Source organism: Triturus cristatus, chromosome 4_1 (genome assembly GCF_964204655.1).
Source record: "Triturus cristatus chromosome 4_1, aTriCri1.1, whole genome shotgun sequence".
NCBI classification, from domain to species: Eukaryota; Metazoa; Chordata; class Amphibia; order Caudata; family Salamandridae; genus Triturus; species Triturus cristatus.
In genome coordinates, this window is record NC_140585.1 from 883,361,547 (window position 1) to 883,379,206 (window position 17,660).

Here is a 17,660-nt window from a genome sequence, read left to right on the forward strand (position 1 = left end):
AGATCCTGAGCTGGCGTCTAACTTTTTCGACAGATAAGTCATTCAGCAGTAACATATCTGTTACCACTGTCCCCTCTAGCGTTAGATCAGGGTGGGGTAGCGGAGGGACCTGCCGCTGGTCCAACTGTAATCAAGAAGCCACCACAGTAGATCTTTTGCAGTCTCCTTCAAACCTTGGATAGAATCTGCCATATTCCCTTGGTGCTGAGTTCATGGAGACTTTAGATCCCACTGCAGAGCCTGCATGTGCCATCTGGCATGATCGACAAGTAGGATGCAGGAGGCTGCCAAGAAGCCTCAGAGCCATCCTCGCTGAGACCCAGTGAGCCTGAAACATCAAGATCATAGCCAGAATGTCCGGGACGCATTGATCTGCAATGAAGGCCAGAAAATGCACCATATCCAGGAGGGCACCAATGAAAAGGACCCTATGCGAATGAGTTGGTGGGTTTTTGGCACGTTGATCGTTAACCCCCACCAATGTAAGGAGGTTCGCCATCATCTGGAGGTGGTCCACGACACCCTGTGTCACACTTGGTTTCAACAGCCAGTCGTCAAAGTGGGGATAAGACTGGGTCCTCCTACCTCCAGAGGTACACTAGAACCACAACCATCACCTTTGTGCGCACCCGAGGGGCACTGGTGAGCTCAAACTGAAAATGCCCATGGCCCTCCTTGAAGCGCAGGTAACACCTGTGGGCCTGCAAGGTGGGAATATGGAAATGAGCATCTTGAATGTCCAACACCACCAACCAGTCTCCTTCCGCAGGAAGAAATTGATAAGTAAACATCTGAGTTAGGACTAAGGCCTCTGCCCTTTTTCGGCAAAAGGAAGTAACAGGAGTAGCACCCTTTTATGATATCTGAAGTTGGGACTCCCTCTATGGCTCCTTTGTCCAAAAGCGCTTCAACTTCATGCAGCAAAAATGGGCAAATGGTTCCCCCGAAAGCCGCTTTGATGAGGGTGGAAGATGGAGTGAACAGAAAGGAATGGCTTGGTATAGCCTCATTGGACTGTCTGCAGGACCCACCTGTTTGATGCTATAGCTTGCCACCCAGGGAGAAAATTACTGATCCGGACGTTGTGTGCGGCTAATGGCAAACTAACTTGGCTTGAAGATTGCTGCCGGAGGAGCTGGGACTGGGAGGTTCACTGCCCCTGACGCTTGAACGTTGTCCGTTGAGTCCCCTAAACCGAAAGGACTGGGGAGCCTGTTTTTGGGTGGTGGGCTTTGATGTGGTCTGTAGGCAAAACCCTTAGCTATGCCTCAAAATGGGCGAAACTGTTGGGGATACTGCTTTGCAGGTGAGGAGAGACCAAGGGAGTACACAGGGGCTCCACTTTCTTTGAAGCACTCAAGCGTGGTGTCGGCCTTCTCACCAAAAAGGTAAGACCCATCAAAAAGTTATATCCATGAGCAACGCTTGACCATCTCATGAAAAGCTCAAGGATCTCATCCATGTGAGCATCACACTAGTACTGACCACTCTACCCAGACCTTTGGAGGATGTGTGCGGAACCACACACCACCGACACAGGCGACTTCCCCAGTCGGGAGACCACAGGATTTTAAACTCTGGATCCGACTGAAGGCTTAGCACCATCCCTGGTGTGTTTCCCCGCATCACTTCTGATGTGCCAACGAGGACTGCGACTTCCTCCATCCACATTGGGACGCTTACAGCATCCAAGCAGTCATCAATCACAGGCAGCCGATTCCCTCATGATCTGCCCACGGGCCAGGGGAGGAGTCTTTTCATCTGCCTAGCCCAGTTTTACTCTGGTTGTTCTTTCTTCCACTCCCCAGAAGATGCTCTGAATAATAAGGGCCGAAAAGCGTCGATACCACCGGTTGGAGGAGTCTCCTTTTTTCAATCAGTAAACCTTTTAAAATATAATTTGAGTAAACACACTAGGAAACAGAGGGCACATTTGTCCTCCATGTGTATTCTCATTATAGACTACCTCCTGTATGGACTGTGCAATAATTAAGAAGAAGCACAGCCATAGTATGTAAGAACAACTGGAAAAAGGAAGAAAGTTTCTAGTTGCTATGCAAAGTGTAAATTCAAAACTTGTACAGCACAGTATTTTTTCTTGTTCTTTTTCTTTTTAATCTTGTGTGATACATGTATAATTGTTTGTCAAGAGTGTTTTACGCTGCACACTTCAGCTGCCTGAACCCGGAGTGAAGATTACCATGCTTGTTAAAAAATCTGAATAAATAATGCTTTGTACAATCAAATACATCACCAGTGACTACTTTAAATGTTACGGTGGAAAATACATTTGTAATAATTCATTCCCATAAGATACAATTGCCTCTCGTCTAGACTCTGCCTAGACAATCGGTTGTGTCCGGGCCTGACCTAATGAAGTATTTGGCTGCATCCTGGCTTTCTTGAACCGTCTGTGTCAAGTTTGTGGGAATATTTCTGGGATTGCTCGCAAATCTCGGAGAACATATTCCATAATGCATGGGAGTACCGTTCCATCAAACAACTGGCATTGACTGACCTGAGGGTAAGACTTGTGAAAGAAAACATCCTCTTCCCAAAGGCCTCTATTCTTTAGGTCTCAATGCGCAGGGAAGGGGGGTAGTAGAAACAAAATTGAGGTTAACCCTCAATCAATCAATCAAACATTTGTAGAGCGCAATACTCACCCGTGAGGGTCTCAAGGCGCTAAAAGGTGGGGGGTGCTGCTACTGCTTGAACAGCCAGGTCTTGAGAAGTCTCCTGAAGGTCAGCAGGTCCTGCGTCTGTCGCAAGTGGATGGGCAGGGTGTTCCATGTATTGGCTGCGAGGTGGGAGAATCATCTGCCGCCGGTGGTCGGTTGGTGGATGCATGAAACGGTGGCGAGGTCGGCGGAGCGAAGCTGGCGATTCGGGGTGTAGAAGGTGAGTCGTTTCTTGAGGTATGTTGGTTCGCCGTTGTGGAGTGTTTTGTGAGCGTGGGTAAGGAGCTTGAAGGTGATCCTCTTGTTGACGGGGAGCCAATGCAGGTCTCAGGTGGGCAGTGATGTGGCTGTGGCGGGGGATGTCGAGGATGAGGCGCGTGTAGGCGTTCTGTATGCATTGGGAGTCTTTTCTGGAGTTTGTCCGTGATTCCCACGTAGAGGGCATTTCCGTAGTCCAGCCTGCTGCTGACGAGGGCCTGGGTGACCGTCTTTCTGGTTCCGGTGGGGATCCATCTGTAAATCTTGTGAAGCATGCAGAGGGTGTTGAAGCAGGAGGAGGAGACGGCGTTGACTTGCTGGGTCATTGATAGCGGTGAGTCCAGGACGAACCCCAAGTTGTGTGCGTGGTCGGTGGGAGTGGGTGCATCTCCCAGCGTGGCCGGCCACCAGGAGTCGTCCCAGGCGGAGGGGGTGGAGCCAAGGATGAGGACCTCCGTCTTGCCAGAGTTCAGCTTCAGGTGAATGTTCTTCATCCATGCGGCGAAGGCCTTCATTCCTTCATGGAGGTTGGTTTTGGCGGTGGCAGGGTTTTTACTGAGGGAGAGGATCCGCTGGGTATCGTCGGCGTAAGAGATGATGTTGAGGTCGTGCGATCGGACGATGTTGGCGAGCGGTGCCAAGTAGACGTTAAAAAGGGTCGGGCTGAGGGATGATCTTTGGGGTATGCCGCAGGTGTTCTTGGTGGCTTCGGATTGGAATGGAGGGAGGTGGACTCTCTGGGTTCTGCCGGTGAGGAAGGAGGTGATACAGTCCAGGGATTTTTCGTGGATCCCTGCGTCGTGGAGGCATGTGCGTAGGGTGTGGTGGCAGACAGTGTCGAAGGCGGCCGAGAGGTCCAAGAGGATGAGGGCCGCGGTTTTGCCGTTGTCCAGCAGGGTCCTGATGTCGTCGGTGGCGGCGATGAGGGCGGTTTCAGTGCTGTGGTTGCTGCGGAATCCGGATTGAGATGAGTCCAGGGTGTTGTTCTCCTCGATGAAACGGGTCAGATGCCTGTTTATTTATTTATTTTTTAACATACTTTATTGAGGACCTTGACAGCACATCCAATGCAGAAATTAATACAGAAGACCTTTTTTTTTCTTTTCATCTTGAGACAGTTACCACAAATAAATTGTATGAATCCACTATACCGTGTTCGTACAATACGACAGGAAATGTGCTTCAAATACTTCCAAATAATAGCAATAAGTTTCGAGAACATTGCAGTTATGTCACATAAATATCAATAGCTTAAAGCATGTATTTTCAAATAACTGAAATAAAACAAACACAACTATGTCCCCTCCCTCCCTAACCCCCACCACCCCGTACTACTGGTCAGTCTATCCTAATGTCAATAGTAGCCAAATGGGGTCTAGCAGGGTATTTCTAGAGGGTCTATATATCCCATAAATTGCAGTATGTGGGCCAGAATTTGGGAGCTTCGAGTCAATTAGTTACAGAGCGGTATCATGAATTATGGTGTTGGGGTACACAGGGGGGGTAGTAAATCAAGTAATTTGAATTTGTGTTGCATGAGATCCCATTCCATTGAGATGGGTTGTTTTCATAGTCCTTTCTCTTCTCCCCTCCGAAGGTCTACACTCTCAGTTGTCCCCCACTGCATCATGTCGTCTTGGGGTCAGTTGCCTGTTGACAATCTTCTCTATGATTTTCCCCGGGAACTGGAGCAGGGAGATGGGCCAGATGTTCTTGAGGTCCTTTGGGTCCACCTTGGGTTTCTTGAGTAGGGCGTTGATCTCGGCATGTTTCCAGCTCTCCGGTAAGGTGGCGGTTCCGAGGGAGCTGTTGACGATCTTCCGGAGTTGGGGTGCGATGATGGAGCTCTCTTTGTTGAAGATGGGGTGAGGGCAGGGGTCGGATGGTGAACCAAAGTAGATGGTTTTCATGATTTTGATGGTGTCGTCGTCGTTGACGTGGTTCCAGGAGAGCAGGAGGCCGGTGTGGCTGGGGGGCGGTGAGTGTGGGGGCGGCTGTCGGGGAGGTCTGGATGTTGAAGCTGTCGTCGATGTCTGTGATCTTGCGGTGGAAGAAGGTAGCTAGGGAGTCGCAGAGGGTTTGCGACGGCAGGATGTTGTTGGAGCTGGAGCTGGGGTTGGCGAGTTCCTTCACGATGTTGAAGAGCTCTTTGCTGTTGTGCGCGTTGTTGTTGATGCCTTTTGGCGGTTCAAATGAGTTGGTGGTGCTTGCGGATGGCGTTCTTGAGGACTGTGTGGTTGTCCGGTGTCTGTTTGTGGCGCCACTTCTTCTCGAGTCTTCGGCAGGTTTGCTTGGATGTCTGGAGGTCGGTGGTGAACCAGATGGCTCTTTTGTTGGAGTATCTGTTTGAGGGTTTCTTGATCGGGGCGAGAGTCTTGGCGCAGTTTTCGATCCAGTGTCTGAAGTCGTGGGCGGCTGTGTTGGTGGGGTCGGTTGGTGGGTCTTGGGCGAGGGAGGTGATTAGCTGGTCTTCGGTGACCTTGTTCCAGCTGCGGCGCGGTATTCATTGCGGGTGGTTGTGCGCGGTGCGTTTCTCGAAGGAGAAGGGAATGCAGCGGTGGTCGGTCCAGTGGAGTTCGGTGGTGTGGCTGAAGGTGACGTGGTTGCTGGCAGAAAAGATGGGGTTGAGCGTGTGTCCGGCGGAGTGGCTGGGTGTCGTGACAAGCTGTTTGAGTCCGAGGTTGGCGAGGTTGTCAAGCAGGGTGGTGGAGTTGCTGTCGTTGGCGTTCTCGAGGTGGAAGTTCAGGTCTCCGAGGAGGATGTAGTCTGTGCATGCAAGGGCGTGCGTGCTGACGACGTCGGTGATGGCGTCGCTGAACAGCAGCCGGGGTCCGGTCGGTCTGTAGACAAGGGTTCCTCGGAGGGTGGTGTTGGGATCAGTGTGGATCTGGAAGTGCAGATGTTAGGCAGCGCTGCGGGTGTCTTCGGTGCTAGTCGAAGTTCTGAGGGTATTCTTGTGGACGATGGCGATTCCTCCTCCTGGTCCGTTGGTGCGGTCACTGCGGGTGATCTTGTAGGCATCCGGGATGGCTATGGCAATGTCGGGTGCCGAGGAGGGTTCATCCAGGTCTCCGCCAGGAAGGCGACGTACAGGGAGGATGAGTCGAGTAGGTCCCAGAGTTCGATGGCGTGCCTGTGGACGGAGCGGGTGTTGAGTAGTATACATCTGAGATGGTTGCGACCTGCCCTGGCGGGGGGGGGCTGGACGTGCAGGTGTTCGCTGGCTGGTGAAGCTGCAGCTTCGGCAGGAGAAAGGTCCATGGGTGAGCTTCGGGGTGGCCGGGAAGCAGGTGTATGATCGGCCGGTGTTGAGTTCGTGGAGGATGTTGGTGTCGCAGCGGCGTCGGGGTGCGCGTGGGAGCCAGAGGGTCCAGCGCTGGGTGCGGTTCAGGCTAGCCTTAGGTGCGCCTTTGGCGCACCAGCGGCGAGACCGCGCAGCAGTCGCCATAATGTAGGGGTGGGGGGGGGAGGGACGAGGTGCTGGGAGGCGGGAGCGGTAGGGGGAGGGTCCAGCGGCAGGAAAAAACGGAGGGGAGACGAAGGGGAACAACAGCCCACAGCAAGGGCTGTAGGGGAACAGAAAAGTCAATAAAGTAAAATAAAACAGGAAATACAATACAACAGTACAACAGTGGTACTGGTAACAGATTGAATACAGCCAAGAAATACAATCACCAAGCGCCTGTGGGGAACCAGGACCAGGGTGGTCTTGAACCCTGCAGCAGAGAGGGGGGTGCTTCAAGGCGGAGCAGAGCACCGGGGAGCTGCCGAGGGAGTGCGTGCCTTAGACCGAGGTCTGAGGACTCACATGCGCTCCCCCGCAGCGGTCGCCATAATGCAGGGGTGGGGGGGAGGGACGAGGAGGGGGGAGGGACGAGGAGGCGGGAGCGGGCGGTAGGGGGAGGGGTCAGTGGTGGGAAAAAACAGAGGGGAGACAAAGGGGAGCAACAGCCACCAGCAAGGGCTGTAGGGGAACAGAAAAGTCAATAAAGTAAAATAAACCAGGAAATACAATACAACAGTACAACAGTGGCGCTAGTAACAGATTGAATACAGTCAAGAAAAACAATCACCAAGCGCCTGTGGGGAACCAGGACCAGGGTGGTCTTGAACCCTGCAGCACAGAGGGGCCTGGCTTTAAGGCAGAGCAGAGCACTGCGGAGCTGCCGGGGAGAGTGCGTGCCTTAGACCGAGGTAGTGGAGGCCTCTTCTACCAGGCTCACAGCAGTATGGTGCTGTGTCTGGAAGGCATGGTCACCTGGTGTGGGGCTGTGGCAACATGCTACCTGTCTGTTCACACATGGACATGAGCAGGGTATAGCCCAAGTGCCCATGAGGGTGTTGGTCAGGGCATTGCTGAACTGCAGTAATGGCTTAGATGAGGTCTGTCCAGGTTGTAACACTTCGCAAGGATATTGGTTTTTTTTCTTTACTTCAATGGAATGCAGTTATAAATCTAGTACTTCAGCAGACCATCTAATGACCACACCAAATGACGCTGACTCTTCTGTCAGAAGGGCCAGAGGGAGAATCCAGCCCTCTGTCAGGGGAAGTGTCCAGATCACTGGCCTCTTGTAGGTCCTGAGAAAATGTATCATTATATCGTGAGGAGAATTTGCCCCGACCATCATCATCAAAATCTGGTTGGCTCTGGTCAGTATCTGATCCAAAAAGGTTGTTGGAGCACTGGAATGCGGCTCCTAGGCAAAGGCACTGTCGATCAAAGCGAGAGTGTATTGGAGTGTATGTGATGCACCCGGAACTGTGCCACAACACAGCCTCAGCTGAGGTAGAGACTTATTCGGTTCAGAGATGGACAAGTGTTGGTTCTAACCTCGGAGTTGACCCAAAGCAGGTTTAGGAAGCACAGATGGTGGACCTGCTCGCGTTAGGCCTCTGTGGATCCATAGGGCGCAAAGGCATGCCAGAGGGAGCCGGTAGGGTTCTGAAGATGCGAAGTGTGGCCTTCTTAAATGTTTCAATCTGTTGTGCATAGCCGATAGACCCAGAAATTCAGGGTACATCAAGTTCAGCTCAGAAGGGACTTCTCGGTAGCAGGCAGGGCATGAGACCAGGGGGGCACTTTGACGTCCTGTCGACTTCTGACATGGAGAGAGGTGGGACTGGGATGAGGCCCACTTGGACTTTGTGCTTTTTTACATTTGGACTTAACTGAAGACTTAGAACATGACGATGACCTATTGCGGGACCAGCTCTGTGAGCAGGAATGGGTCCATGTCCTCGACTTTATGAGTAGGAGCATGCCTTACGAGTCTCCTGCAGTGCTCGTTGACATACAGCTTGGCTTTCTTTCCTGGATTGCCTTTGGGTGCATCAGGGCACACTCCTAGCACAATTGGGGTGGTGGTCCGAACTCAAAACATCTGAGAGACATCTTATGGGGCTATGTCACAGACTTTTGTTTGTGACACTCTCTACGACATCACTGCTGGGTTGGGGAGGTGATATGGAAGAGGTGGAGATCAGAGGCTTCTGACCTCTGGCAGAGACCAGCCTTTACATTGACTTACTGGAGTTGTGGGCTATTCGTTTGAGATTAAAATCCTTCATACCATCCATCAAGGGGAGACTGCTTCAGGTCCTCAAGGACAACACTATCGCCATGTGGTATTCTAAGAAGAAGGTCTGGATCCTGAGCTTTGTGCCAGGAGGCACAAACCCTATAGACCTGGCTGAATCATCAGGACATGTCCCTGATTATACACCACCTGGCAGGATCTCCAAACGGCAGGGAGAAAAAGTTCAGTCTCTGACGCGTAGCAGATCACGAATGGCAGCTACAGCGGTGGTGGCACAGGGAATCTTGCAGGAATGAGGAAAACCCTAGCTCAATCTCTTCGCTACCGCTGTGAACATACAGAGTCAACGCTTTGGCATGTTGGAGTTCCCAAGAGGGTTCTTTCTTAGAGACGTATTACGCCCTTCAGTGGAGCGCAAGATTCCTGTATGCCTTCTCACCACTGCCTCTCCTGGCCCGAGTTCAGAAGATCAAGAAGATCAGGAACAACCAGGCCCAAGTCATTCTAGTGGTTCCAGATTGGGCCAGGAGAGTGTGGTACCCAAAACTTCAGGTCTTGAGCATCTATCCTCCAGTCAAGCTGCAGCGTTGGGAGGATCTTCTGTGATAGCAACAGTGCAGGGTCCTGCACTCTGGCCTGCAGAATCTACATCTCTATGGGTGGAGATTAAGCAGCAGCAGTTGACGCCATTCAATCTTCCTCCAGAAGAAATCAATGCCACCTGGCAGCCAGGTGTCCTTCTACAAAGTCTGGTTACGGCGGACGCTGGGACAAGTTTGTGGCTTGAGATGACATAAAAAACAATGAACTGTTGCAGTGGAAACTGTTGAATGCGAAGCTGCTTGTTTTGTTTTTGGCCTTGGCCCAGTAAAGACTTGCAGTGGGCATTATTAAGGGTTAACTGTTGGATCTTACGGCATTTTTTAATTTACTGAACCAGCCATTATTCCAAATCACCATGTGGGATGCATTTTATCAGAGGTTTGGGTCCACGTTTCCTCTGAAGCCTTCCATAATGCAGCAGTAGGATCTCAATTTGGTCCTTACTTTCTTGCTGTGTATCCTGTTTGACCTCGTACACAACTGTCCCCAACATCTGACCTTGAACAAGGTCTTTCTCATTGCAATTACCTCAGCTGTGAGTGAGCGTCAGCTTTGATTTGTCAAACCAGCCACCCTAAACCACCTTCTTTCTGGACAAACTAGCGCTGAGGTCTACCGAAAGTTGTGACTCGCTCTCACGTTGGATAATCCATCACACTTCTGACAATCTTTGTCCCACCTCTCCGTTCCAAAAAGGAGGAGAGACATCATTGCTTTGACCCCAAAAGAATGTTTAGCTTTTACATAAATGCACCAAACACGATCAGGTGGACTATCAGCTCTTTCTATGATTTTCTGAAGCAAAAAATGGCAAGGCACAGCAGAAGAGGACCTTATCCATGTGGCTGATACTCTGCATCAAATTCTGCTACGTGCTGGCCAAGAAGCAACACCCTGAGGGATTGGGGATCACTTCACCAGAGACAAGGCTGCTTCAATTGCGCTAGGACGTTGAGTGCCGGTCCAGGATATTTGTTGTCTGCTGCGTGAGCATCAGTGCACTTGATCATGAAGCACTATTGCCTTTACAGCCAGTCTGGCAGGAAGGGCATTTTGGCCATTCGGTCCTGCAGGATTTTGGGTCAGAGTCATTCCACAGACCACCACCAGGGGGAGGTACTGCTTTGGTATCTATTCTAAAAGTGAGGGATTAGCAGTCAGAAATGCATAAAAGAAGAAAAAGTTGATTACCTTTGGTAATGCTCTTTCTGATGAATACTCTAACCACAGATTCATCACTGCCCTACTGCCTTCCCGTTCTGTGGAACTGACTCTTTTCCGCATAAAAAGGTCTGAATTTAAAGATCTGCACACTGGTTTGTACAACAGTTTTTGGGGGTCCATGTTTGACTACACGGAGAGTGTCCAGAAAGAAACTGACATTAGCACGCTTGGGTGGTGCCTGTATATGGCTCCAGCCACCACTTCTGGGGTAGAGCATAGCAGACGCGGAGTTGCACTACAACACCCACTAGAACGTGGGAAATGTTGAAAAATCTTCTGGATCCAATGTGGCGCCTGGCGATATTTTAATGGTGAGGATTCAGACGTTAGATAGAATATCTATCCCAAACAGTATTACCGAAGGATAGTAACTGGTTCTTCATAACTATGCCGTCTGAGAAATTACACCACAGTGGTAAGACAACACTACATCCTGACAACCATCCCTCGGTCATCAACTGCCTGCCAGTCCATCAAAACCCATAAACCAGTGCTAAATCTTCACGCACTTGCACCTGAAAGATCTCATGCAAGAACTTGTTAACCTGGCAATGGCACGTCACTCTAAAGTCAATGTGGGCTTCCTCCTGCACTTAACCTAATCCCCAAAGCCAATAGCAATACTCACATTTTTTTTATTGTATGCTCCATAAAATTAACGTTTGCTGCATGATAAGGCACCCAAAAACTAACTGAGAATTGGGTTCCACACAAGACAAGAGTACAAAAACCCTTGAGACTTAAATCTCTCTGCTTTTCACACAAAAACATCCTCTCCACCACCACCTATAACAAGTGAATAATTATGCTTAATCTTCAAAGCCATCAATGTAGTCATTAAAACCACTTGTCAATGCTTCATTTGGATCCCAGACAATAAAGCATTTGACTTGAAATTTCAATGCCAACAATCAGTCAATTACAAAACAAAACCGGATCTAACACTAGCCAGTTGCAGAAAACAAGCTACTGCTTTTTTACCCATCACTCTCGTCAATATACTGAAGTGGATCACCTTAAAATTGCTTCCTCATAAAAGTTAGCAATCTTACCACTCTCAAATTCACTGTATATGCGGACGAGATTCTCCCGTCCAACATAATTAATCCCCTCACCAGAGCAGTACTCGCACCAATCAACATAGTCACTACATTATTTTCACAGTTCATTGTTCCCAATAACGACCAAGCTGGAAATATCTCCCGCCACTGAAAAAGCCCCCTTCAACCACAAAGACTCTGCCAGCTGCCAACACTTTGGCTGCCAGCCATTTTTCAAAAACATAATTCATCATCCAGTGTTAAACCAAAACACCACAATATCACATCAATCCTACAAAGCTACTGATCTAGTTTCTGACTATACAGCAGCACTGAAATACTGTGTGTTCAGTACACAGATGGCACCAGTCTCATACAAATCCTGCACGTGGCCCCCAGCTTCACCTCCTAGTCACCACCTATTGCCCTCGTCACCAATCCAGATCAATATCCTTTTATCACATGTGAATCTGACGAACAGAGCACTACACAGTTTTCTTTGTACCTCTATAACCAACATCAACGCATCATGATGGGCACCTCAAGGTCCTGCAAGCTATAAGAGAAGAGTAACTAAAAGTACTACAAGGGCGTGCTTCAATAATAAACAAAATCAGGCACAGCAAAGACTACAGTAATGGAATCTTCCTTTGGACAAAGAGAAAAGGTACTGTGAAGCTCTTGCTCCAGCAGGTGTTTATTACAGCTCACCCTAGCAATTAAGGTAGCGCTGGCATAAAATATCCCTTGTTACCACATTGTGGCCATTTATGACCTATGTTGGCATTGGCTAAAGGCAGCCCACTGTGGTATATTGTGGGCTTTCTAGGAATGATGATGGCTGTGGCATATGATATTCTGCATTGACCAATCACGAGCCTCCTAGGCATCATGTGGAGAAACCCTGGCATAAGTTGACTATCCTTAGCATACTGTCAGCATCCTTGGCATTACTGTGGATATCCCAGTCACAGTGGTGGACATTCCTAGCAAATGTGACACCCATGACTTCTTTTGGTCATCTGAGAAAAGGTAGTTTCAAGCTACCACTAACAAATACAGTGTGTATCTCTGGGTGGTGACTGTGATATAAGGTCACATGATACAGATTCTTGACATCTGGGCCAGTAGAATCTCTGGGTACTTCTGTTTTGATGACATATGTTTATTTTTGAAAAACAGCAAGCTTTTGATTTGAGAATTATATTTTAGTCAGGATAAAAAGCTGGCTGATGCTTGGCGGCGTATTGACAATGCCGTTTTCTTGATACAAGATTGAAGTTGATGCTATGGCTGTTGTTTCATGACACAAGTGGGGCACTTCATCTATACTGTTAAATAATTTGTGATATTGTTATCAGTACTATTCTTTGAGGCAAGACTCTACAAAGTTAGTGTAACCTGTCTGCTTTCTGAAACAGAAACATCTCTTAGCTGAGCGGTAGCTCTGGTTTCTGAACCCATGATACCCATCTAACCCAAGAGATAACACTGCTGCCTATTGATGCAACATAACTTCTCACTTTTCCACCCTGCTACCTGCAAGCAGACTAAGTTGATTTTAAATGAAAAATGAATTAAATGAAATGTGGTATTTGTTAGAGAGCACAGCTACTCAAAACTAGAGTGTCCTCGCGCCTTGACAGAAGTAGGCTAAAGAGTGAGAAAGACCCATATTAATGATTAAAAAGCCAAGTTTTTAGGTTCTTCCTTAAAGACAGAAGGTTGGCGTTTAACCTCAAGGCCTCCTGGAGGCTATTCCAAAGCTTCACGCCCAAGAAGCCAAAGGATCTGCCTCCCATGCGTGCCAGACGTATCCTGGGAACGCAGGACAAGTTAGCATTTGAAGAGCGCAGAGGTCTATAGGTAGTGTAGTGATTAACCCGTTTAGTGAGGTAACTGGCTCCTACTTTGCGAAATGCTTTGAAAAAGATGGTCAGGCCTTTAAAATCTATCCATTCTTTTATGCCGTTGATTAGATTAAAACTGCACACACACAATGTCTCTAACCAATGGTATTTATTTATAAAGTTTTATATAGCACGAACATGACCCTTGCGGGTATCAGAGCGCTTCGAAGTGTTTAATGAGATAGGGAATATAAAGAACATTATTATCAAGGAGGGACAAATTATGGTGGAGGCCTCCAAGAGAGACCACCACAGGGTCCAAAGTATACAAAAATACAGAAACATGCGAGCAAGAATAAGTAGATACATAGTGTTCAGGAGTGGAAATCGTGGATTCTCTTTCTTGAATGAAGCAGTTGAGGGGTTCAGTCTGATTTCAGGTGGTAAGGCGTCCCAGTTTCTTGGTGCAATACCCGAGAACGCTCTGTTATATGTTTTCTTTTTACAGAATTTTGGTGGTTTCAGCAGTAGGGTGCTTTTGCCTCTAGGAGCTCTGCATCCACGGACAGCTCCAATTTTTGTGCTAGGTAGCTCAGGGTGTTGAAGCGTAAGGCTTTGTGGGTCATGCATGTGATTTTTAGGTGAATCCCTGCCTCATATGGAAGCCAGTTTAAAGATGTAAGATCAGGAGTAATGTGTTTTTTTTGGATCCTGTAATGAGTCTAGCAGCAGAGTTAAGAGAGGCCCTTAGTGGAGCGAGTTTACATCTGGGAAGAACTCAAAGGGCTGTATTTCCATAGTCCAACCTGGGAATCACAAGGGCTTGTACAGCTGACTTGAAGTCATCATGGGGGAGGAAGGGTTTAATTTTCCTTAAGATGTTTATTTGGAAGTTCGCTCCTTTGGTAATAGAGCTGATGTGATCCTGCATGTTCAGGTTCTTGTCGAGCGTTATTCCCCTTTGATCTTGTAGAGTCTATGATATGAAGTAAGCATTTAAAAGCTTTTAGTTGTTTTATCCAATCAGCAATATCCAGTGGATATTTGGGTGAGGTAATAAGGAGGAATTCGGTTTTGATAGCGTACAGTTTTAGGTGGTTACAAGTCTGTCAATTTTGGGTTTTTTGTAAGGTAGTATTGAGAGTCCATATTTCTTCGGTGAAGAGTTTTAGGTACAGTTGGGTGTTGTCGGTGTACATACGATAGTGGATGTTGGATGAATTCAGCAGATCAGTTAGAGGTTCCATGAATAGGTTAAAGCGAGTGAGCAAGAGGAAGGACCCCTGTGGGGCATCTAGGTGTGATGTGTGGGGTTGGATAGTGAAGTGTTAATCTTTGTTCTTTGGATTCTGTTGTGGAGAAAAGAAGTGAACTAGTTAAGATAACCACATCCTACGTTCAAGCAGGTCTAAGAGGCTGACCGTATCGAAGGCTGATGAGAGGTCGAGGAGGATGAGAAGGCAGGATTCGTTCTGATCCAACATTTTTTGGGCATCATCAACTAAATGAGTGAGCGCCGATTCAGTACTGTGGCCCTGGCGGAATCTGAATTGGCATTGTCTAGGAGGCAGAATTGTTCGATGTAGTTGCACAATTGTACATGGACACATTTCTCAAGGAGCTTGCCAGTGTTGTCATGTTAGAGATTGGATGCAAATTGTTGGGATCTGTGTGATCCGTTGTGAGTTTTTTTCAAGATAGGGGTAACCTGCCCAGCTTTAAGGCATTCAGGGATGGATCCTTGGAATAGTGAGGCGTTGACTATCTTGGTCCATTATTCTCTTCTTTTAGTGTAGAAAATAAGATCACTTCTAGTGGTTCCTTTTTTTGCACAGAAATATCGGTCAGACATTAGAGTTTCTGGGTGAGATCTGACGAATCTGTGTATAAGGCTCTTGGATGCATTTTTAGTTAGATAAGAGGTATATATAAATCTAAAGGAGTTGCAGCCTAACTGCTCTAACGTGTTGTTTAGTGCTCTCTGGGGAGTTTGTCTATGCAAACAGATTAAAGACTGACTAAATGGGAGGAGTCAGTTCAGGTGGACTTATAAAAGAAAATATGAGCCACAAATGCAATGTTTGAGCCTAAGTTCAAGTTCATATGTTCAGTAGCTGATGTATCCGGTATAAAAGGGTGTATTTTCAGCTTGTAATATTTAAGCTTGGGAAGATCGTGTCAAGCAGATGTAAAAGAAGATGTTTAGGTTATTGTATACTTTGACCATTCGAGAATTCCTTAGGTCCATTTCCCCAGCCGCCAAGGGGGCGACACGAATGAGCCCAGGGGATTGTGTGCGTGAGAAGGAGGGCCTGGCAGCTGGGTAGCGATGTGAGGAAGGCGAGTGGACAAAGATGGATCAGTTGACTGTGGCCAATCCAGGTATGCAGGCCGGGTTACGCTGCAAGCAGGCAAGCTGCTAGCAAGCTTGCGGATTCCAGGGATCAGCACCATGCGAGCAGCAGAGTCCGGTAGCTCCTTGAAACACGGAGTTAGATGGCGGGCCGGTCGCGGAGCAAGATAATAGTAGGGATAGACTTAGGAATCATCGCTTAGTTCTCAAACACTTTTAGTGTAGGTGGAGAAACTCTTATGATTTAGCACATCTCATTACTTATAATTAGCAGCTTCGATTATATACAAAAACTCTTTAAAGCCAAGTCTGAATTTCTCTCTAGTAAAATTATTCTTTGTAACACCACAATCAAGATGTTATTCAAGACCTTACGTTCTTTTTGCAATCCATCTTGTGCTGGCCTTGCTGCTCCATCAGCTCAAGCTTTCTTTGAAGAACTTACTCAATTCTTTATGATAGAGTTCTCCAAGAATATTCTGATACCAAACTCACAAGTTCAAACAACAAATTGTGACTCTACTTTTCCAACCCTCACTCCATCTTGGTCCTGGGACAGCTTTGCTTCCACAAATCTAGAAGTAGCCATGCAACTGAATCAGTTTTCCAGATCGTAGTTGTCCAGTGGCTTCCTTCAATCATATGTACAGGTTCTGGGTCCGTTGAATACTGGCTGGTTTAGTTACACGTCTATTAGAAAAGGACAACGTGGATAGAATAGTAACTAGAAGCCCATCATGCTATTCCCTGCCTGGGAAAACATAATGAGTGTGTTGTATCTAACCAACTATCGGAGAACCTTGAAGACAGTAAATGTCTTGACTTTTGGCATTTAAGATTATTCCCAGCTTGTGGTAGTGAAACAGCATTGCACCGGTCCTCAACAAATGATGGTTCATTGCAACTAGGGCACCTATGCCATCCTCATTTCACTTGATTTATCAGCGGTAATTGATATGGTAAATCATTTCACACTCTTGCACCATGGTTCGCAAAAAATATATATATATAATAATTTCCGTAGTGCCATGCTGTTTTTAATCCTAGCCCAGGGTCACTCTAATGGAGATTGTTTTTTTTTTTTTTTACGAACCCTGAAGTTAGTTTTAATCATCACTTTTTCCCTTGCTCTGCTGCCTTCACCACTCCGAGCTCCACAATTGGGTATTTAGTACATACCTCTCTTAGCACAAAAACATCCATGAGCTCTTCCTTCTCAGAGAGGAGGTTGTAGCCCGTATCGTGACTAGGTATCACGACACAAGAAGGTTCCCAATGATAAAGCATGCCACATATGGTGGGTGAGGGAAACCGTCCTCTAAAAAGGACACTCCTTGGTGGTTAAAGTCCGAGCTAGGCTATTATTGTATATAGACCCAGGGGTTTCTTTTGTGTGTTTTGATTGTATCTAAACTGTCTGTAAGGAACCAGAACAGTGACTTCTAATCTCAGCTTCTTTACTTGATCAAACTATTTGACCCTTGTAAAATCATGTTAGTTTCTTTTACATTTGTTTTCATTCAGCTAAAATGCAGAACATTGAGAAAATAGGCAAATTAAAAATGTAAGTGCTATATAAAAACAATGTCATAGCTACACATTTTTAGACTTGCTGAGATACTCACATGGTACAGAGGCAGCTGCTAAAGCTCCGACCCAGCGATCTCGGTGTCTCTTCCTTTGATTGAGATACTGTAAAATACTGAGGACCAGAAAGAGAAATTGTCACCTTGTACTGAGTGCCACTGCCATGCATATTGGTGCTATGCAGCAAAGCGTAGACAATATCACATTTGTGCTGAGGAAAGGAGCAAATAAGTGAAAACCAAGCTCTTTCATTGATGACTAAGGTAGAAGCAGCACAAGATGCTCCACTTCCAAAAAGGGTACAAGTCTTGCTATGAGTCACCTGCAATTAAAGTTTGCCATCCATTCATACTAAATCTTGGCCTCGATACTGATAATGGCCATTAGAAAATCATTTGATGGAAGACCATGTGGAAACAGTGAATCTTGGTATCTGAACTATCTAAGCCTTGTCGTCATCTAGGTGTTTAGTCACTGACCGTGTTCATAGTCCAAGAGGTAGGCAGTAAACAATGTAATATCCT

The 17,660-nt window shown here is 47.3% G+C and overlaps 1 protein-coding gene across 5 annotated transcripts in view; it reads right to left on the reverse strand.

The window, feature by feature from the left end:
- The window catches only part of MEST (mesoderm specific transcript), a 336,158-nt gene that overhangs the window by 81,371 nt on the left and 237,127 nt on the right, over positions 1-17,660 (reverse strand). For all 5 annotated transcript variants that reach the window (XR_014981372.1, XM_085653607.1, XM_085653609.1 and 2 more), the window contains one exon: positions 17,175-17,251. Coding sequence is in view for 4 of the 5 variants with exons in the window: in XM_085653607.1 (XP_085509733.1) it covers positions 17,175-17,251 (77 nt within the window). In the remaining variant the exon portion in view is untranslated. The remainder of the gene's footprint in view (positions 1-17,174; positions 17,252-17,660) is intronic.